The sequence below is a fragment of the Neodiprion virginianus genome, chromosome 3 (assembly GCF_021901495.1).
Source record: "Neodiprion virginianus isolate iyNeoVirg1 chromosome 3, iyNeoVirg1.1, whole genome shotgun sequence".
In the NCBI taxonomy this organism is placed as follows: domain Eukaryota; kingdom Metazoa; phylum Arthropoda; class Insecta; order Hymenoptera; family Diprionidae; genus Neodiprion; species Neodiprion virginianus.
Window position 1 is genome coordinate 29,231,560 of NC_060879.1, and position 24,130 is coordinate 29,255,689.

The 24,130-nt window shown below is 42.2% G+C and overlaps 1 protein-coding gene across 2 annotated transcripts in view; it reads left to right on the forward strand.

The window, feature by feature from the left end:
• Positions 1 to 24,130, forward strand: part of LOC124300486 (lachesin-like) — a 137,848-nt gene that overhangs the window by 105,291 nt on the left and 8,427 nt on the right. For both annotated transcript variants that reach the window (XM_046754651.1, XM_046754652.1), the window contains exons 3-6: positions 8,306 to 8,409; positions 8,832 to 9,039; positions 9,657 to 9,812; positions 21,853 to 21,981. In XM_046754651.1, coding sequence (XP_046610607.1) covers positions 8,306 to 8,409; positions 8,832 to 9,039; positions 9,657 to 9,812; positions 21,853 to 21,981 — 597 coding nt within the window. The remainder of the gene's footprint in view (positions 1 to 8,305; positions 8,410 to 8,831; positions 9,040 to 9,656; positions 9,813 to 21,852; positions 21,982 to 24,130) is intronic.

A 24,130-nucleotide genomic window follows, 5' to 3' on the forward strand; every position in this document is an offset into this window, starting at 1 on the left:
TTTATCGGACGCACGCGTCAGTCGGTGAAATTCGGCTCCGGTCATCTGGATCGCGATGAATAATATAGTAGGCAAAATGGCGGTGAAATAGGCTAAAGTGTAGGTATATAATTTATGCCATGACATGTGTATATTCGTGAAACCGCGACGCGGATATTTTAGGCACCGGACCGAGTCTGAAAATCGGAAATTGCGCATAGCTTTCGCGGTCTCGACTTTTGAATGGTAACGCGTAATAATTTGAAAGCCGGAACAAGCATTTTACTCGATCTAAGAATTCTCTTTGCTGACTCTTTGTCTATGCGAGAGGGCGTAGGCTCCTGCCGCAGAGTGAGTTTCGGCATGCAATGATTCTAAGTGCCCCTTTATTTGCTCTGGCTCGATCAATACGCCGTCTCTATATATACGGAGAGTGTTCAACATCATGTGCGTAGAGCTGTTCGCCACGATAAAACTCCGTTCGCCTCCTTGAACGGTTCTACAATTTCCCCGAACTACGTATTCCGCTTTTTTCTTCCTCGGTTCGTCCTGCTGTCATAATTTAACCCGAACCGGCACGACAATGACTTCGACACGGAATATCCGGATACAGATGGAAAGCTTAAAGGGCGGTTTTCCAGGGATGATTCCTTCGTTTATACTATATATAATTTTATATAACATCTATTTTGCCCGTGACTGTCTCCGCCAACGCTAATTCATACCCGTATATGCGAAAAATAAGGGGATGGTTATGATACGGTACATATCGTATACCTGGCACAGGTGGACTCGTAAAATTGGCAGGCATGTGCAGGGCGAATGACGCGAATCGTGAATAACTTTGAGACTCACTTTCGAGTATGATTCCAAAGAATATTCTAAAGCTGGAGGTCTGGCGTTCCTTTCGTCGTGTGTTTCTTTCACTCAACGATCACGCGCATTGCGTCAGGCAATTGAAATACAAATTTTTCTTATTTCACAGGCCAATGCCAAAAAAATAGTTATTTTTCTGCGCTCGTTGAGTGATATCTAATCTTATTCTTCCACCAAGCAACACGGGAAAAATATTTTTTAAATGTCGTTATACCCATCCGGAAAAAAACACAATTAATTCACGTCTCGCGGTTCCCCTCCGGCGAAAGCAGCCGCCTTTCTCAATGATGCAGTACCTACCCTACCTACCCTTATATACCTACACGTATATGACGTGACACACGAGAAGCGATTAATTTGACTTGCTGCAATCGTACCAAGAGTTATTATAACCTGACGCACTACCAAGGAAACCTGCGTAGAAACGGTGGCGAGTTTTGCGAGTACTTTATACCCGTTTTTAAAATCATATCTCACCCCTTCGGCGGATGTGATTATTTAAAATCACGAGATAGAGCGATGGAATTTTTTGGCACGGCACAAGGATGCCTGTTCTTTACATAGAGAAGGCTGGGGGCGGTCTCGAGACACGTCCCCGCTAAATTTGATACCCATGAAAGATTGATGCGCCGGTGAAAACGCCGTCTACCGTCTAGCTGTCGGAAAACTCATATCTGATTCCTGCATCTCGCCTCGCTCCGCCTTTTTGCCAATTTATCCGCGGTCACGATTACGAATAATTCATATCGCCTTGTAACTGCACAAAAACGATAAATCGGAAATTTTTCCGCCTATGGCTCACTCGAGCGTAGCTTTTCGCACACGTATTGAAGAATCGGAGCGGATTTAACAAGCCGGAAATTGCACCGAGTCCAAAGATCAAGTAAGATCAGCGATAATTGCCCAATTATTTTTTCCATTAGCGGTGTTTCGTAGAAATTTCATCAGAAGCGAGATTGCAAAAATGGGAATCGAGCAGGTGAAAATTATCCAAGCGAGATTTGACAGACAGAATAGAAATAGAGGACAAAAATTCGAAGGACACGGAACAAGCGCTATTTTCACATCATGGCAGGAGACGTATTACATTTTGACAGAAAAATACCTCCTAAGGTATATAAGGTGGAATAAGCGGGTAGGTATATGAAAAACGTTGGTGAAAATTGGCAGTGCGCAGAGGCCACTTTAGGCAGCGGTAAAAGAGTGAAAATTTGAGCATCAGCCGAACAGGGGAGAGACAATATCAGGAAAATCCACGCGTAGGTACATATGTGTACTTCACCTAGCACATACATGCGTCCTTATATTCGGCTCCTACATCCAAGTCCGTGCGACATGTGTGCACGCGAATATCCGCGATAGTAATAACAATAATGAAGGCTAAATTGCAGGCCCCCGTTCGATGTTACATCATGCGCAGTGGTGTAAACGATGATAAACACTTGAGAGTAACCGTATCGTTTCCATCCGCTGATTGAATTCACCCTCCCGATATCTCGATCAAATGTAGCTAGGTCACAGCTGCGATATCAATTATAAGTGGATGAATTTCTCCGCACAATGTCGATCCATCAATCAAAGTATCTGTTCGTAATGGTGGGGCACCTCTAGCAGTACGGACAAGAGATGTGGAATATCCAGCCAGCCATTCGGCTCCTCGCTATAATATTCCGGCGAATTGTTCTATGCTGCAAACAGCCCGCAGGTGGGTTATAAGATTGAATTAGTAAAAGGCGCAATTGTTTCATGGTTCCTTTTACGGTCCGCTTTAATAGTGGTCATTTTTCTTCTCTTATTATTTCATGCAAAACTTTTCCGCTTCGCGGTCCTCTACTCCTCGTTGCTTTAATTGGTTCTTTTGTTTTACAAAATTAGTTACCACGAATGAATATTATTCGTTAAATGTACTGGCAATCTTTTGTCTCCTCTGCATCAGCTGGTAACTTGGGGGCCAATTATAATCACGCGCAGACCTTTAGTCACCGTTTCTTCCGAGTTAATTTCTTTAAAACTTGCCCAATAATCACGTCGAAAACGGGGGGTTGATACGAAAGGGAAAAGAAACCCATGACCTTGCTTGACGGGTATTTTCACGAGACGCGACACGTCGAGAATCTATAGAAACGAGAAGAGGACGAAAAATTTGAATGGCTTGTTTTCATCGGGCTAAAAAGTAGTGGAAATAATTCAATGCAAGGCTACGGTTTTTTTTACACCAAATCATTTCCGCGACTATGTTCAACTACAAACGTACAGCACACCAGCCAAAGAAGTAGAAAGTATATAATAAACCTCCCCCCCGCCCCTCTAATATACTCGGCTTATTGCCGTTTAATTGCTTTGCGAGTTGGGCGTCGTTTGCGGGCGATATACGTACAAAACGAGTCGCAAGAAAGCTTTTGGGATAGTAGCAGGGGCAGCGGCAATAGTAACAACAATCATCGAGACAACGTGGAGCTTTTTTATCGTCATTTGTCTCGCGAGAAAGCCCGGGAATACTCGTTATATACTTAACATATACATGTATAGGTACGAAATAATTAATGCGATGGGATATAGAAACCAGACAATTTCACTCAGCACGCACGCGATACGTCACGTGCTTGCTATTGTGCAGAAGTTATTAAACACGGTATATTTAACCCGGAGAATCGCTACGGCAGATTTGTCATTTGTCAGCGGGCGATCATCAGCCCGGTGAAAGAAACGCTGCAAGAATTACTCTTCGTTTCCTATTAAGGGAAGCGGCGAGGCGGCGCCGACGGTGGAAAATACGCAAGAGGGCGGACACTCTTCCGGCAATTGATATTCGGCGAGGAATCTCAAGCCTTTAATTTTCGGGACGTAAATTTCGGCAAATCGCCGGCTACCGACATTTTGCGTAACGCGCGATTTGACAACGTACCAGAAACGCTTTTCGGCAAGCCGTTCTGTCGGTTCTCTTTCACGTGTTACAAAACTATTCCAACCCTTCCTTCCAAATGACGTCCGAGAGACGTAGTTTGACATATATTTAAAACTTAAATACGGGTATGTATAATTAGTATTGTTTCACATTTACGTTGAATAGAAAATTCTTCGCGACTTGCGATTAATCGGTTAGAATTTTTCTCGCAGCCTATTTCGTAACGTCTGTATTATAATAGCTCTGCATACATATGCCCCACGAAATATGCTTTATCGTTTGTCATTTTGCCTATTTTAACAAGTTACCTGTAAAAGACGCACGGGTATAAATTCTACCCAAGAATTTGCATAAGTTTGAAAAATAGTGTTCCCTGAAAGTAATGGTTAAAGAAAAAGCCGCTCGTTTCCTCCGACTTTTTTACCCAAACCTCGCCTGTTCCATACATCATTCCGTCTCCCTTATTCAGAATCATTTCACCACTCTACGTCGCATCTCGCATAAACGTCAATGCAAGGCCGAATACTGGTATAAAGCGAATGAATGACACGTGTCGAATAATCGTTCGATTACTGCAAGGATCACCGCATACGTTTTCATACGTTTAAAAATGACAAAATTTAAACAAATTCCAATGTCGTTGGACTCGAATAAGAAATGGTCTTTCAAAATCCAGTGATATTCAGGATCACTTGTCGGATAGCTACGGTATTAATTTGTCAAAAATATAATTTCTGCCGTCGCAAGGTGTGTTTCACATTGTATAAGTGCAAAGGAGATGTAATAAGCGGAATGGGTGAACTGACTTGGTTGGGTATGAACGTCTTGAGCACTGGCAGAGAGTGAGTTTTTTGCTCAAGGGAAAAATATGTGAGGAAATTTGGCGGTTGAAACGTAAATACCTTTTTTACTTTTCGCTTTTTTCCAAGGAGGGTCATAAAAACGTTGGCCCCTTGCGCCCCTCGTTCTCACTTACACTTTTCAAGGCTCTCACTTTCACTCTGCAGTGGCTCCGAGTCTTAAAGAATCGCGCGCTTTCCATTTCCCCGCACGCTGTTCGTAAACGCAGACAAGCTAAGCTTACGGAGAAATTACATTTTTCCAGTTGGTATGTATTCGCGGTATGCGTTAAAGAGTTCAATTTCATCCCTCGCAAATAAACGCGGCTCTAAAGAATAACGCGCGAATTAAAGCTTAGGCTCGCTATTCTCTTTCTTATAGATCCACTTTCATCGGTGACTTCGACAACAGTTCTTGCCAAATTGTGATAATAATAATAAAATTCATCACAGAGCATGCCAGACGAACATAATTATCCATAGTCGTATTTGCAGTTGAATTCACTATAAATTCTATTTTATATTCAATTCTGAACCGTATGTAAATAAAATTGGTAATAAATGTGCAAAATTCTGTTCAACGCACTTTATATGCAACGTAATATTTATCCCAGCATCGCATCAAGCGTTTCGGGATTAGATTGGCAACATTACAGTCAATTTACACCAATGCGCCATTTAAGGCGAATCCATTGTCAGAAAGCTCCGGTGAATCATACGTAAACAGAAATTTTGCAGCGGAACAAAACAGCGATCCGACCTTTGCGAATTCACTGGTTTCTTTTTTCGCGAAATTAGCGAACAGTTCGGGTTTTACGCGGTGTGTGCTTCGAGCTTACTGGTCCACGTAACCGGGTCTCGATAACTCAGAAAGCTCAGGACGGTATCTGACTGCTGGCGTCTCGATGATAAGACGGGGAAATCGATAGTTTGCGACAACCTCGAGCAGAACGAGCGCGATAAGGTTTCGGAAACGGTGCCAAGAGGCGGTAATTTCGAAGCGGAATGGCTGCGTGTCCTGTGTCGTCCCACTATCCCCTCGCCAACCCCGCTTTTTATGAATCCATGCGTTATTGAACACTCTTCTCAGTTGAAACTTTCAGATAACGTTCGTCATCGCGGTTGACTTTGGTTCGATACAAATGTTGCATTGAATAGTAAATTATAATAACGTTTATGAGTAGAAGGTTCGGTACTGCAGCATCTCTTCCTTCCCGATTCTCATTTCTATTGTTACGAAACACGGAAGAAGAAATCTAATCCAGCGCGTGTATGAAGATTTCGACTTTACGCCGAGCTTGGCGTTTTATACCTCGTTCATGACTCAGCCTTCGGACAGTCTTTTTCAGTTTTTATCCCCAGCTGCCGTGCCAATTGTGTGCGGCACATATCATTTCAATGACGTCGTCGCTTTGACGTTGAACTAACGAGACGTACGTTTTTGAGTACAATTGAAAGCTTCGTGTTCTCTGTATAACGGATACGACGCCATGCGATTCTTCCCTAACGATGCTGCACGATTATATATCAATTTCACCCCGAAGTTGTCGGTATGATATTCACTGATTTACCGTATTTCAATTATTATTTCAAGCGAGAGGTTACGCGTATACTTGTTTAGGATAACAGGATCTCGATCGGCGCGTACCTAATATTTGTCTGCACACGCACAACTGCGTAATCTCGAGCAAACAAATGTACAAACTTTCCTTATGTCAAGTGATGTATTCCATCAAGTGATCAGAGAGTCAGTGAATTGAAATAACATTTTCCTTGTCAGTATTATTACGGTTCGAGTTCAGCTTAATATTCCGAAAGAGTTCGGTAATTAATTATTTGAACAATCACACAAGCGGTACGAGTATTTTACGGAACCAACAATTGCTTAAAAATTAAAAATGTTTTGAAAAAGTATAACAACAGTTAAAATTCGCGCAAATCAATCCGTGCTTAATTTATGAGCCCCGTCCTATTATACAACGACAGGATTTTATCGAATACACACATGTGCCCTTGTAATAAATGAATTGTTAAATTGTCGTTGGAAGTTAAATTTTCCGTAATTTACGAAAGGCTCAAGCATAACAACATTTACAGCTCGTATTTCATGGTAGCTGCAGGACGCGCCGCTCGAATCCTTCCTTAATTACACCACCGGCATAAGCATGCCGAGTAATACGTCGTATCACCGCGAAGTAGAGAGTGCGGGGCAATTTGCATTCGGTATTTGTGTTCGCGTGAGTGTATCCGCAGGCAGAGACTGCTGCAGTAGGCGTTCTTTATTGGGTGAATATTCAGGAGGGATAGCTACGAGAAAGTGAAATATTTTCTGTTATACCTTTCCGTTTGCCATTACGGACCCTTCCCATTCTCCCTCCGTTCCTCCCACCGAGCGGAGAACCACGCGGGGGAAAATATTCCGACAATAGCTGAACGGAATGTAGGTGTATACTCCGCATCCACGTTGCGTTGCCGGCGCTCTTCGGTAACAGATTGAAATATTGGCTAGTAATTTGGAAGAGCATCCGGATCTCTTCATTTTTCATTCATGCACAAACTAGTATTGCAAGCTGACGTAAAGTTATATTGCCGTTCAGGCTGCAGCGATTGAAATATCGGTTTGAAATTGATTAGTATTGGATCCCCAAGCCGAGCACAGAGAACGTTGGATATGCTGACGAGGATGGGAATAATGACATGCTGATTAATTGCTGAAAAACTTCATGCCTGGAATGCCAGATGACGCGTTCGAAGAAAGTCGGTAAGCGCTTTTGCAATAATTTGAAACAGTCGAGTGTGTAATTAAAATTTGTCAACCCTACGGTTTTGTTCGAAACGATTTACAGCAAAATGCAACTGGAGCTACTGGAGTTGGATATTTCAAATCGAAAGTGACTATTTGATTGTGGAAAAAAATGTGAAAGATATGAAGTTTCATGGAAAAAATTCCAGTTAGGTATCAACAGCTTGATTCTGCCACGGCTTTCAATGCCGGTACATTATTCGCGCATTTTTTATGTCTCATAATTAATTTTTTTCATACAAGTAAATTATCGAAATTTCTCGAGTCTGGAGTAAATATTGTTGAAGCCGAAATCATTCATGGTAATTGTCAATTCAGCCAGTCTCAGCAACAGTTTTTGAGTAATGGTTTATCTCAGCAACTTTAATATTTGTGTAAAATTCAATTCGACACATTTTAACCAGATTGTACATGTGATTTAGATGAGTAGTTTAAAGGCGTTTTGATAAATAACAATACGGCTTACACGCGTACACGACGGGGAATGTTTATCCTTGTTTTCCTGACGCCGCGTCGATCAAAGAAAAACGTACTTCTCTCGAGTGTGAAATGATTCGTTCGAATACTTCCGGTGAATCGATTTCGCCCAAAATCGATACGGTTCCTTTACTCCTTAATGTGTGTACCGAGTTGAAAGCCCGATGTCAACGCGATATATTCTCAAAATACCACCTATACTAAATATTTATCGTCACAGAAAGATAGACGCGGTGATGGCCGATGCCGTTTCACGTGTGCACGACGTTCCTGCGTGCTACGGATAACGATCCACTCCAATATTAATATTCTTTCTCTTACTCCTTCTTTTTTTTTTTATTCCTCTCGCGCTTTTTCCCCGACAGCATTTAGGCACATATGTCACATGATCGTCTAACACGTCGCGTGAATTTTCTCTGTTTGCAGAAGTCCAGTTTCCAAGATTCGCTGAGCCAATACCCAATGTGACAGTAACAATTGGACGCGATGCTTTGCTCCCTTGCGTTGTCGACAATTTACGCAACTACAAGGTAAATCCATACCCAATATACACATGTGCATGCAGCATTACTTTTAAAGGACACAAGACACGTTAGTTTCTACTGAAAAACGAGACACTGACTTTTTCGACCGTGTAAAATACGATAGCGTTCCAAAGAAACCCTTTATATCCGGCATCGTTGATACTGCAGTAATACCGGAAGTTGAATGAAACAGTTTGAAATTGTTCGGAATATCGTTCATTTTTCGAATGGTTATTTTTACAGGTTGAACAAACTTTTTGACTGTCGATGTTTTCCTACAAATTTCAAAAAATAATATGTAACAGCAGCGTGCAAACCGATAGTTATTCCATTCGCCGCGGCTACTGCATCACACGAATGCAGCAGAACTGTCGGAAAAGGAATGAATCCTGCAGGCGTATAACGTTCCGTCAATTCGTTTGTTGCAGGTGGCGTGGGTCAGGGTCGATACGCAGACAATTTTGTCGATCCATCACAATGTGATAACGCAGAATTCACGGATTTCACTGTCGTACAACGACCACAGATCCTGGTACTTACAGATAAAAAATGTTCAAGAAGTTGACCGAGGCTGGTACATGTGTCAAGTGAATACGGATCCGATGCGAAGTCGTCAAGGCTACCTTCAGGTGGTGGGTAAGTTGATTTCCGCATAAATTTCACGTCCCACCGAGAGACGAGAGAGGTTTCCGCGAGGTAAGGGAGGGCTGAGGATAATAATGAAAAGAGGTAGAATAAGAAGAAGAAGAAAATGAGAAAAACACAAAACCGAGAAAACTCTTTCGAGTCCCTGTCTGTGTCGCGCTTAGATTCTTCCCCGCTTTCTTCTTACACGATAAGCATTTTTGATTCCCCCCTGCCGCCGCATCATCTTACGCCCGACCGACTGCCAATCGGTGATGTCAAGTGTCGAATTTGAATAAAGCACAAAAGAGAAATATCAAGTATATACATACATTTGCCTCTACTCTATATACTATATACATTATACACACGCATACATTTATCCATATATATATATCTATATATATGCCAGATGCGTGTATGGTACGGTGGGAGATTCCGCTCTGTCAGAGATGGAAAGAAAACAGCAGACGAAATCAACGAGAGAGAGTACATGTAAAAAAAAATCTTTTTGTAGCAGGTAAAAAAATAAAGAAATAAACAAGTCCTTTTCATATACTATCAAAGCGCCGCCTCCCCTCCTCCCCACCGCCCCTCTTTCTTATTCCTTTCCTCTTTTCTCATTGCAGTACCGCCATCGATCGTCGATAAGGAGACCAGCACGGATATGGTCGTTCGCGAAGCTTCGAACGTCACTTTGAACTGCAAAGCGGTCGGCTATCCCGAACCCTATGTTATGTGGAGACGCGAAGATGGCGAAGACATCAATTACAACGGTGAAACAGGTAATTTTTTCAACAACAAAATGACAATAACGGCGTATATACGTTACAACTTTCCGTAGCGACTTTTGCAATATTCGACTTGAGAACGGTTATTGCTTTTCTATTACAGTTACGTTAAAGCTGATAAAACGGATGTGTATGTATACGAGTGGGTTTGCCAGGAGTAATTTTTCAAATATTCATTCACAGCCATCCTGTTCTCCGTTCGAATGTTACACTCGCATATGCAGCTTATCATTAATTTATAATATCAGATTACACCCGTGACGGATAGTAAATGTTACGTATTAGCAATACCGACTGATTGAAATCAGTTATATTGACCCGTCACGCGTCAGCTTGATGATATTTAATGTATTAGAATTGAAATCGACGTTTCGATCACTTGAATCTACTGTGTTGTGAAACTACGCTGATGTACAGATTGGGGTGGAAGTTCCATCATACTTATATCGATGCTCAAATTTAGCTGGGCATCGGTATTTGTTGGATCGATTGTCCATTAATACGCACCGCGACCATGTGTTCTGATCTCTCTCTATACTAACGTTTCACAGGCTATTGAGAACTTGGGTCAGATTAAACAGACTACAATTTACCTACGGCTAGATTAGCTTGATGATATAATTCCAGAGGGAACGTTGGCGAACATGAAGCTACATTTCTCGTTTTTCCATTTTTAATCGTTACTTTATTTGCATTCTGCACGCTTTTTTGTGTTCTATTTCTTTCTTTTTCTGTATAAACGGTCAATCGCTTGACTTCAACGTCAAACGGCCAACGCGAGATAGGTTTTACCTACCGTGCACGTCTATGTATCACATACAAATGATTTATTCGTTCGACATTTCATTTCTCTCCGATACGTACGTATAAAACCGATCACGCTCCGTCGACGAATTTCCTTCATTTTCCAAGTCGATGAAATCCAGACTGTTCAGCAAAATTTCACTCAGAATTAACAATTCAGAAACAGAGTCCTTACCTTGTCATTTCGCATTGCATTTTCTCGCAAAAATTCAGCTCAAATTAGCGACACTGAGTTCAAAAGGCACACCGCAAGTTTCCAGGACGTTTTAACCGACAGAAAAACGAGACGGGCGTCAGAAATGTCCAATGTGAATGAAAAAGTTCAAAGAATAACGATATTGTTTTGGAAAACTGATTTTCCGGTGTGGATTTCTAAATAACCCTTGTAAATTTACTGAGAGTAATTTCTATACATGTGGTTATTGTACAGTTCTCAAATATTTCCATTCTTCACCATGACCGAAAAAATAACGTCATGGCTCAAAAATGTAGATGCGTTTTGTAGCTGTAACCAGGAAATCCAGTACGGAACTCAATTTTTTTTCTTCTTATTTATGTTCACTTGTATTATCTTTTTCTATAACTATTACAATAATTTGACGTTTGTACAGCGATAGATTGGTCTTGAAACCCAATTACCTAACTGAAGAAAGGCAGTGAAAGGCAGTAAAAAAACCAGAGAATGTAGAAATAAAAACTTTATGAATTACATTGAATATAGCTACTCGTACCACATTTCCTTGCGAAACTGAAAATATTTAAACCGTTACTATTGTAACGATATATATTTTGGCAAAATTGTCCTGTAAATATGAGACATAAAATTTTTATTACCGCTAGCGGGAATCAGATGCAGTGTTAAAAAATTCTCCAGCTCCGGGTTTAACAGCCGGAATTAATAACGAATAGAAATTTCCAACTCTTAAGCACCCTGTGTAAGAATGTGTGTAGCTGATGAATTTTTACATTTTGGATTATATTGCTTCCGATGGGAAGCCACGCAAGACGGGCAAAGCCGTCTAATAAATGATATGCGGATGTGCATATCGTTAAATGCGAGAGGATAATTGTTGAAAGATATAAATTCGAATTTATAACATTGAAAAAAGTTCTTCCTTTTCAACCAAGCTACCACACACGTGCCGTTTACTTTAAATCAGCACCATCTTGCAGCTGAATTTACCCACAGATGTTATTTTTCAATTAACCGGGCACGCGTGACCACACATTTGTTATCACGCGATCGCATTTCGTTAAAATTCACCCCAGCGTTCGCGGCGGGCGGCCGGTGTTCTGCAATTTGGGAATTGTCGTTTCAATATCACCCACGACCTCGCCAGGCATGTCGGAATTAATTACGAGGTTACGCACAGCGATTAGATCATCTTGTTGGTTCAATATCCCCGGGCACCGGGAAATCTGATCCTTGTTCAAAATGTTCAAGTTTAATTAAACAACCACTTCACCGCTGATCAACCGCTAAGCTTGACAAAAAATTATCTCAACCGAAGTACATTTGGTAAAGGCAATAGCTTAAGGTTTGTCCAGAAATCCGAATTTACATTTTTGCCAACCACCGATATCGCAATCAGTTATTGTTTAAAAATTCATCTAAACGAATTTCAATTGTTTTTTCCCACTGAAATAATTACCAGAAACTTGTAGTTCGTTCACGTGTTTTGCATTTGAATTTTATGTTTAACGACTGTCGTTATTGCTCATGTTTTACCTCGAAAGAAAATACTTCTGATTCTCAACTACATGCAAACTTGTGCGGAAGTAAACTATGCGATAGTTTATTAATGATGGTTTTAGTATTCATTCTGTTTCCTGTCCCCCGTAGTTGCAGCATTTCTGAACGACTGAGATGTACCTGCAGGGTATAATAAAGTATAAAGTTCTGTTCGGTATTGGTAAAAAATGTATGCATAAGTAGATATTCACTTGACTCGTCTGAGTTTTGCTCAACTCAACAACTCCGGAATTTTTGACGCTTGACAAATATGTACACGGCATATACATGTAGAGCTTGGAGCTGTTTGCCAGGGTTATTACACTCCGCGCGTACGAATCGATAGAAATTTCTTGCTTCATCGATATCTGAATATGTAGAATTCTGGTACGAGGCTTCCTTTTTGCTCGGTCAACAGGTTGTGATCGAACCAAGGGACGTGAATATTCCATGCCCCACGCACCTTTGCCATTTCCAAGATATTTTTATTTTCGGTGTAAAAAGCGAAACTTCACTTTTGGGAAAAATAACGTATCGAGGATGAAGGCGAGGTCTGTCTCAATTCCATTCGCGTAATAAAATGTGTTATTCCTTCGTGTTCGTGTATATTTCGTACCACCGCAAAAAAAAAAAAAAAAAACAACTGTCCAAACTGCGCCTAATTTTCCGAAAGCGCGACATTTCCACCGTATTCGCATCGCCCAAGAACATAGCGCGATCGATTAATTATAAATAAATATTGAAGTATTAATTATCCGCGAAGCTTTTTTCCTGCTTCAATCACCGGCATTCGCGGGTACGCCGTGATTTATTAATTGCATTAGCTGCGAGATAAACAGGAAAACGTTCCACCGCTCTTTTCCTACTTCCTGTCGTTGATAGCGATACTCATAAATTATTGGTGTGCCAAATCGAGTCTGTACGATCGTTAATGGTTTTCCTGCGGTGTACGCCGCAGCTAATGGTTAAATGCAGACCAAATAGCGTGGATTCGTTTTATATAAAATTCACCATTTCCGCCGTGTAACTAACAATTTTCGGCCGCGCACCTCTAATTTTGATAAAATATAGCCCTATAGCTCCGAGTCGTTGGAGAGTGGCGTTGAATCAATCCATTTGGTGATTTTCCTTTCTAGATTATCATCTTTATCTTTTTCTTTTCTGACTTTTGAAATGTTTTAGACCAATACTTTACCGTGAATTTGATACAATTATGACGTTTGTCAAATAATAAATTTATCGACATTCGATAATTTGCCTTTTATGGTAATTTTTTGAATTTCTTCGAAATCCTTTAACCATAATAGACATAATTTTCTGCCAAAATTTATATCTCTCCAAGTTCGGTACAAGAACAATTTTTCCTAATAAATGAATCTATTTGTAGGTCTTGAAATTGAATTACACCGAACGGTTTTAGCGCCATATCCTCGTTCTACCGACTGTGCAAGTAGCTGTCGCTCACCTCAGGAGTGAACGGAGCGCTGATTGCCAACGAGATAATATGAATGAATTTTAAATTTGTCTCACTTTGGCCAGCGAATGAGTGCAGCGATGTGCCTGTGAGCGTAGCTCGCTAAACGGCAATTTGCACCCCCTCCGAGGCGAGGCTGAATAATTAAACACCGTTCTCTCAAAAATATCAACTCTGTACACACACAGCCTACAACCCGTTGCCTGTTGCCAGACACGCAGATTCGCTACATGACAAAGAGAAAAATGATAATCATTTAGCACGGGTAGAAAACGTCGGAATGTGCTTCCGTTCAGGGACTATATATCACAAAAATTGTTTCCGACACTCTTCGCAAATCACCATAAATCAGTACACGTGAATAATTCATTGGCGGTTCTTTTTTCCATCTGAAACATTCGCTCGAGCGATACGGTTTCATTGGGAAGATGAAAAGATTCTCCGCGAGAAGAATATTGCGATACAGTGTAAACGAAAATCGTTGTAAGTTGAAAGCTAATGAAAATAAGAAAGTGACGTTTTCTCGGTAACGACGAGACCTCGAATGGACCGAAAAGGGTAACGAAGCGATCGGGAAACTCCCGAGGGGCATTAGAATTTTTATCCTTCGCCAATAGGCGTTGACGCGACAGGCACACATATCCCGATTAGCATAATTAGGGGAAAAAGCGAGGCGTCGCGTCGGGTTTCCGGCGCACGGCGTCGCTTCGCCGGTTCCGCGGATTCGGCACGGCCGGATATCACAGAATTCACGGTTGGATGTGGTTGGAGCGGCTCGCTGCATGGTTCTGCTAACTGATGTGTTGGCCTCTGGGGCCCGAGGGGCGGCTAACGCCATTACTTCCTGGCTGATAGCCTCCAGACACCCCAGCGGCCGGCCTGCTCCTCGAGTCCCGACAACCCTTTCTCGGGAGAACGGATTCGCCGATTCACGCGCGCACTCGTTCGCGGCGAGCGCAAACCCCGCCAAGAATAACCGAGTAAAAGGAAAATACCTACCGGGAGGCCGGGTTGCCAGAAAGGGGGTGAGGGGGGAGCAAATCGAGTTTGGCGAAACTATCGCGAGGTCTGGAGCCAGGGTGCTGGGTATGTATCTACGTGTGTACGGAGAGGAAGAACTTCACCGCGACGTACGGAGGATATAGCTTCTGCAAATATAGAAGAAAGCAATTGTTCTATTTTCTCTAAACACAACGGACTGTGCAGGGCCCCCTAACACAAACATAACAAGTTTCCAAATACCCAGCTTCGTTTGCTTTCACCCTAGATCTTGTCTTCCGGTGCTCGCCGGAAGCCTACACCACGTGCGTGTACGTACACGCGTACCGTATACATATAATATGCACGTATATGTACACATATAACTCCGGCTGTTTGCACTAGGAACAAGTGCTGGTAAGTCATCGCAGCAGGTGTTGCGGTGGCGCAAGGAACAGCCCCGCTGCAGCTTCTTAATCGCAATGCAAGTCTGTAATTCTCCTTGGTCGGTTGGGGGGTGATCGCGTGATTTGTCGGTGGAGTAATTAAATAATTGGATAAATGGGAGAAAGGGAGGTTGGGATTGTCTCGGACGAGTATATCTGGGAACAGAAGGCTCGGTCCGAGTGGCATTGTTCCCCGCTAGACAATGGATTATCCGTGGAAACACGTTATACACAGTTACAGAGATTCTAACCACGACTGAACAGCAAAGAGATCCGAGATCGCAAAATGACACCATTGTTACCTGCTAGACTCTTAAACCGCCCGAATCCCACTAATTTCTTTTGTCGACAAAGATAGCGAGACATCTCGCCAAAGTCTTTCGTTTAACGCTGTTACTTGAATTGGATAGTCGAAAACGGATTTCCTCGACGTTTCTTTTCTACTTACCAATCCACCGTTTGCGACTCAATTTGTACCGTTCTACTTTCGTTCCGCGGGCAGTTTGCCGCGGTCTAGCTAACGCGTGGCGCCTAGAAATTACAAACAAATTAAGAGTTATCGGTTGGACGAAAAGGGTCGAAAGGTCGAAAGAATGTTCAGTATTTTCAAGAGAACAATCGATATACTTTAGAACCGTAAACCATTTCCCAGGGCTGACGGACCGCTCCTTTCACATCTCCGAGGGGCCGTCCGCATACTTCACAGTCTGAAATATCAGGATTTATTGACTGCGTTAGTCTTTGCACCTTCAACGAAGTTTCGATTCTTCGTCATTTGTATGTAGCTTCGTCGAGGCAATTCGATTACGAGATAATGAACGACGAAAGAATTCCTGAGCAGGTGATTGATCGTGAACGAGCTTACGAAAAATCGCAGGTCTGCATGTGCACTTCTGACGTGTAAAGAAAAGGGAGAGGAAATCATCGCAGTTTTATGGTGACTCGAATTTGATGATCGTTTTTGAAACGAACCGCCGAGGAAAGTTTACTTCTCGGTTGTCCTAAGCCCTCCTGAATACTTAGAGGAGCGAGCTTTGGGGATTCGATAGTAAACTTTCCGATTCTCGAGCCGTTTTGCCGTTGGCAGGATGAAACATTGGCGAATAAATTTTTTATGCGATAGTCTGGATTTTCGACATCCTTTCGCAAAGCATGTACGAGAGTAATTACCGATTCAGGGCACGATACAGGCGACTTTTTGAAAATTAATGCCGTTCGACGCAAATACGGTCTCGTACTACACAACGTGGCTGGATGTGAAGCGTGCAGCACGCACGTGCTTGGGTAATGGTATCAAATATTCATAACACAATTGACCACTTAGGCTGTAGACAAAATCAGGGTATCTCAAGCATCGTGCTCGTTGATGCATTCACGCGCAACCGTCTATAGGTCACGTGTATATATTTCTCTTACGATTTCCAATCGATCAACGTGGATAATTTCGCACTTCATGCGCTCAAAAATTAACTACAGGTATAACTAATATAATTGAAATTGACTCGAACGACAAATGACGTTTGTATACCAGTGACGAAGGTTTACAGAGTAGGAATCGCAGTGCTATTTTGAATTTGCAGTCGAAGCTTCGTGCCTGTATAAAATGTCAATTGATAAAGGTTCCAGCTATTCAGCTGGAATTTTCGTCGATAAAATTTATCATCGATTTCATTTCAATGATTGGGTTCATCACTGCATGTCGAAACAGGAAACCAGTCTACCGTATAACACTAAAATATCCACGCTATCAAGTTCATATAGGATTAAATAGTAAATATATTCAACGGACGTTCTTTACGCCTCGATCGACTAATCAGATTTCACATAATCGGATTGAAATTAATCTCAATTTAATTTCATATCCCACGTAACACAATAATGCAACATTCCTGGTAATTTCAATTCGCTATAAATCAGTTGGAAGTTTGCTGTAGGTGGTTGAAAATTTATACATGGCTGGGTGCTCAGTTTTCGGTTGAAAATAAAACGATTCATGTTTCATTTTGAAGAACAAATATCATACCAAGACGGAATATTGTGTACGTCGAATGATTATTTATCTCGCGATGTTTGTTAGTATGCAAAATAATCGCCACGGCAAATCGAAACGAGATTGCCTAGTGGCAAAAAACATATCGGAAAACGTTGAAAGAAGGGCTGTTTTTGCCGTTATCGTTGTTGTAGATCTCGCTGTGACCTAAATAGGGTCTAATTTATTCGATTCTCCCGGTTCTATTACGCAAGGCTCAGATGCGGACGCACTGCGCACGTGTTTCATGCAGGTATACGTATGGGCATTAGATACAGAAGGCGCTCAACCGAGGTATTGTAAATTTTCAGGGAAATTGCCGATAGCTATGGCATTCAAGCGTATTTCGCTAAGACGTGAAATATTTCACATACTCACTACTAAATTGTATTTCGCGCACGAATGCGCCGATTTGTTTACGCGTACCACGATGTTTCTGGAGAAATACAACTTATTCCTGTTTCATTTCAACGATAAAATTCGCGTGTATTAGTACACACGCATGTGTTTCTCACTCGGCTCTCAGAGCTATTGGATTCGTCATTTTTGTTGCTTCGAATAAAGATTCAATCGAGATTATTTTCTCAAAAACTTGAGCAATTGTAAGTTATGCAATTTCGTACCCTCACACACCGTCACAGGTAATCATTGTTCTCTGTAAAATTATTACGAGCATCACTTGAACCGGGAGGGTAATTGCTAATATGACTAAGCTCCCGTAAAGTTCAATTACGAAAGACCCTCTGGAAAAACGTTGCCTGCTCGGCTGATCTCGCATGACGCCAGCAAGACCGTGAATATATTATATAATGTATAAAATATCGAGCAAGCTACAAATTGAAATATGCGTATAACTTGTCTCAGCTTTTAATCGCCGGCTGACTATTTTCTGAAAGGCGTGTAAAAATTTAAAAGGAAATGAAAACCGCTATAATGTAAAACTTGCAAGTAACAACACTCCGATATCTTTGGCAATGTAATTATATTCATGCCGTTGATTCAGTGATTCGAATAATTATACGCTGTTTTTTTTTAATTAACTCAACGGGAAGGATGTTATAAATAGATTATAAGATCTCAATTCATGGAACTGGCAGTATCGAGTCGGAGACGATGTATCGATCAGATGCTCACTCGATTTACAATTTGTTTTTCTTGCAGTTCTGTTATATTTTTTTAAACTTTCGATTGAATTTCGCAGAATTTACTTCTGCAATTTTAAGAGAGAAAACATTGTTCTGTAAATTACAACTACTTTCTTCGCCGTTTTAGATGAAGTGAAGCGATCTCGAAGGAGTGGCCGTTTCTGGTATAAGAAACCGACCGGTTAGACGTCACATCATTTTCCTCGGTTTAATTAATTACAACTCTAATTCCTATAGTACCAACTTACAGCACGCCATTAGCAAAATTGTGTTCCGCAACTCCATTGTCGAACACGATGTACAATTCTCACACCTGGATTTCCACTGGGAATGAGAATTTTCCAAAATTCGTACCCCACGGTCATCGCGACAACGGTCAGGTTTGTTTGGTATTTGAAGAATGAATGAACTATTTATCTTCACCGCGCGTTTTTCACTCCGAGCCGTTGCGCACCACGCGTGTGTTTGCGCGTTGAAACGAATTACACGTAATTTTGGCGGCAGCCCGATTTGTCACCCGTTACACGTTCACACTTTATACAAAGTGGAAAATCGTGAATTGCAACGCGGACGCCTCGGGCAAGGATCGCAGCCACGCGTATCAACTCCTATTTTTCCTGCAGGCTGCTCCTGTCGCGGTTCACATCCCGAGAGACTCCTTGATTGAAATCTCATGAATTCACTGCATACGAAAGCTCGAGGTATACACGCGTTTACCTTTGTTCACGTAAAACAACGCGTGATACACACGGTGGCACGGCAATCTTCCACTGCCTCGCCGTTCTTTGATCATTCCTGCAGTCTAGGTTCCTGCATTATACGCGAGCATCCTACGTATTTCTGAAAGGAGCTAGGCGATGTACGTCATAGTCCTCCCTGAATAGTTTCGACATCAAATCCCCAGAAGCCCGTGAGCCTTTTGCGTTTGCCGTTGCATCCCGTTTCAAAATGCAAACGACGGTCAAAAATTTTCATAGGTCCGTTATTGTAATACGTACGTAACTGCAATCACATCGATCAAGCATTTCCACGCGGCTTAGAATTAATTGACTCGCAATCACATCGGATTTAAAATCCACGTTAATATAACTATTCGCGAAATGACACATTTTTCGAATTAACAAATCTGTGAAAAATCTTCAGCAAAACTGGATATACAATCGTTCGATCTGCGAGAAATCTCGAGTAAAAGGTACCCGACGTCGTGAACGTACATTCGTAAAAAGGGGCTGAAGAAATAACGACGTCCACGACGATCGAGTCAACGCTTCGATTCGACCAATTGACGAATGTCAAGAAATGTTCCACGTCAACTCTCGATCATTATTCAGCCCTTCCGCGAAGTGATTGTCGTCCCGGCGCCGCTGACGTTTTGAGAGTTACTTTGCGGCGCGAGCTATATAGATCCATCGAATACGTTCCCTCATATTTTTGTAGGGATGGCACGTCGCGGGGTCGGTAGACATCACTTCTGCCAAAAAGCACCGCGCTTTCCTGACATAATGCTTCGCGATTTTTTCTATAGAGCTCTTTCAAAGATCAAGTGATGTCTATAGCTCCCGTCGTGCAACACGTGAAAATATGAAAGAGCAAATTTCTCACGCCCAGCCCGCGCCTTCGGGCTCTAGACACCCGCTGCGTCAAATAGAACCATTCGTAATGCTGATCAACGATACGTTGCGATAAGTCGCAGTTGGTCGAATTTTTTTCACCCACGTACTGTAATGCAAAACGAAGCGAAAAAATACGCAATCCCGAATAATGAACCGGACGCGAACTTAACGAATCAAATGTGCAAGCTACTAAAATTCCATTAATTCTTTAACACTGTGTTAGAACGTTGAACTCCATTCAAGATGTTACAGGCGACTGCTGTAGACACTTTATATTTTCTCGCACGCAATGATTTATACGATCGGGATCAATTAGTGGCCACACAATTTATATGAGATTGTGACCCACCCTCCTTAAACCACTTTAGTACATGTAACACTTCGGGCTACTCACTCTGAGCAACTTCCGGGCGATAATTAAAGATAATATATACGTATATACGTACACCTATTATATGTAGACCGCGTGGTGACGACAGACCTGCTTGATACTCTTGTCCTGGACACGCGACCTGAAGGACCGACTGTAAGTTTAGCTAATGAACGTAAACACCTCGGACGCCCGCTCGTGGTTAATTCCAATTGCGGCGTGTGTGGCCTTCATTAGCCATGCATTCTTTCTCCACACTCAAATGAATTAAACGCAGGACTAGTTATTCTATATTTGCACTTTAAGAAAGTTTCAAGTTTGACGCGACTTGTATACGCGCGGCAAAAGGATTCCGCAGTAGGACTTGGAATCGTACGTATTCGGGATGAAGTTTTTTTTTGACAGTGGAAATAGCCGTGGCTCAAAGCGAAACACGGTGGCTAATAAATCTTGGCTTCTACTTCTGACAGCGATTATTTTTCCCTGGAGCAAGGTTTCTTTTGCCCGAATAGACATGACTTTTTTTACCCAGGGATATACGGGCTGAATAGAACCCGAGGCAATGCTTCGAAAAATGCTTAGTATTTTAAGAATGTGAAAAAAGTATCGTGAAAAGTACGTATTACAAGATGGGATGGATCTATATTTATTCACAGAGCCAAAAAACAAGGTAACGCCATTCCTTTCCGTTGATTAAACACGCACGCCCATGCACGTATTTCGTTTCGGCACTGACGTTGTAGGTGAAAAACAAAGTTAGACTACGGCCTTTGCATCTGCAATGAAGTGGATTGGAAGCTAAGTGATTGATCGTTTCAACTATAACACGTATCGATCAAGTACAAATTGATTGTCCGATCTCGTATGACTGCGGGCCAACAATTTCAATCAACCAAAGAGTGTTGACGGGATCACGTCTCCACAGCTTTACGAATCTTCGAAACAGTCACGAATATTGCCGACTTCCATTTACGCTACGATGCACTCGTCACTCGATGAGTAGCGAATAATGATGATGGCGTGTTTGTAACCCGTTCGCTTCAAAATGAAAATATTAACTCAAAATGCCGTTATTTGAGTAAAGAAACATTTTTTAAACGATTTTGAGATGTTTCGGACATGTTTTAGAAATTAAGTTTTTTTTTTCGCCAAAATTTCCGTTTCTCTCGGAATGTGAGAATAATTCTACAAAATAAACGACAACAATAGATTTGGCAAAAAATTTCACCTCTATTTCATGCACTTGACAATTTATTTGATATGCAGTATGTTTGGAGAAAATCGTAATAAACGAAAATCAAGATTATACGCTATAGAGTGAAAAAAAGCAAATGGGTTAAATGTGTGTATAAATAAAAGGCTGAACGATCGCGAAGCATGAGGATGACGGAAAGATGATTCGGAAGATCTATGGTTCGAATAATGGTCAACTTTATGTTTCAGTGAACGTAGTCGACGGTGAAGTCCTCCACATCGTCAAGATTAGCCGACTGCACATGGGTGCCTACCTCTGCATCGCTTCTAACGGAGTCCCACCCTCGATCAGTAAGAGAATCGTTCTCCGGGTTCAATGTAAGTGGCTTTGAACATTTCAAGAGTCGTATTGTTGACTAATCCCGAGATTCATCCCTCAAACGAAGTTGCAAGTTGACAAGACTTGTGTATTTCTTTTTTTCCTTTCTACCATTTTTCATCTCCATCGCTTCAGGGGTGAAAAAATATCCTTGATATATAATACGTGGGATTGGGCAAGACGAACCCTTTTCAGTTCGGGAGAGTATATCGGGGCGGGAAAAAGTTTTTGGCGAAAGTAAAATACCGGGTGGCTAGATGGTTTTCAAGTTTCAAAGTTGGAAGTGCCCGGTTTCCTTCTTCGTCTAGATCAGAGCTGCGGACGAGTCGCGAGGCTGGTACATTAGGGATTAGAAGCAGTGCAAACGTAGCAGAAATTCGGGATCTAGGTCGATTCCCCGCGATATATTATCCCTCTGTCATAACTCAACCCTTGAACCCTCTCAGGGTAGGATCGAGTCAAGACAGCGCTCTCCCCTCGGAGGGCGATAAGGGGGGAACGGGATAGACGGTGTTCGGTATCTTCAGGAATATAAAATAAAGTGTAACATCGCCGAGGCGCTTGCGCTAAGGCTAGGCTGGAGACACGCTGAAAGCTCGCCATTATCCGGGCGCCTCGGAGGAAAGTGGACAGGCTGAAAGCCTGGACCTCGCTCCACGTCCCTCCTGTACGTGTTTGGTGCTCTAACGCTGGTTGATATGTCACCAACGCCTTTCCCGCGAATCGAGACAACAAAGTCGGGACGGGATGCACTCGAGTTACAACCGTTTGTTTCACTCTCGAGTTACAGTCGCCTCGCTACGTTTACCTCGCACCTCTCGCTAACTGTAACGCGATAATAATCAGGGGGAATTTCTCTTTGAGGTAGGGAACAAGGTTCAACGCTTGTGTCGCGCGCTTGTACATGTGCGTCTATCTTCTTTGTGTGCCCAGCTTGATAATCTAGACGGTCGTTGTTGGGCCTTTGATACAACCGTGCACACTCACGCTCAGAACTTCCAGCTTACACGTGTCAAGTCGTAGGATGAACGGCACCCCAAATGGCAAATGAGTGATTGGTACCTGCTCCGCGAACTCTCGAGTGATTAGGAATTTCTCGCCCGGACTAACGAGCTTTGAACACCGTTCAAAATGACTACCCTTTACAGACGCTTACCAAAAACGGAGGAAGTTGACCAATTCACCCTGAGCTTTCGCTTCTTCCCTTCGGTACTTTGGAATGCTGGCCACTATAATCATGAAGCTCCGTTGCGTCGGACGCGTACAAGCATTAATTCTATTACTACTTTCACTCTCGATATCAAGCGGTCGCTTACAAGTGGACAGATTTAATTATCTAATTTCTTGATGAAAAGTTTAAGTACGCATTCCACGAACACAACAGTAGAAGAGTGATTGAACAATTCAAACTTACCGAAACTGATGGCATAATCCAAGGTTGAAGCGTCGCTGCAGATTCACGCCTAACCGAGACACAAAACGAAAACAAGTTCACAGGACGCAACGTCTAGCCCGACACCGTCAATACTTGAAACGCTAATTTCACTAGGGTTGAATTCGCCCTTATAACAGTTGAATAATGGCTATTCTTATCGGACGGAGCGTACACGTCTCTGCGAATCGCCACGTCGCGTCTGATACTAAAGGATCTCGAAGTTGAAACGTATCGCGATCGAACTTTGGTTTTGTTTTGGCGAGAAAGTTAGACCTTCAGCAGCGGTCCCCGATCACATTGTATCGATACAAAATTGTACGTATATGGTAATCTGTTTACCTCCGAATGCTGTCGAAAACTTCCGAGCTTAGACGATGTTAATGAGCAGGAACGCGCGAAAGCCGCCGAGCCTCGCAGGTATGATCAATCTCAAACGCGAGTATATACCTGTATATATATACGTCTAGTACACCATCCGTTAATTAATAATCCTCGTGTGGCACGAAGAAAATAACTTAGGTAGCATAATGAAAGCGAATTTGTTCACAATTGGTTACCAGACGACGAAGGTAGCGAACTTATATACATATAACGGTTTAATTAAAATTGATCCGGTAAGCGGTTCACGAGCGGATAATCTTCATTCCCTCGGACGTTGATGAGATTTTCGGCGAGGCAATAAACCTGATTGGTGGAATATACTTCTGTAAAGT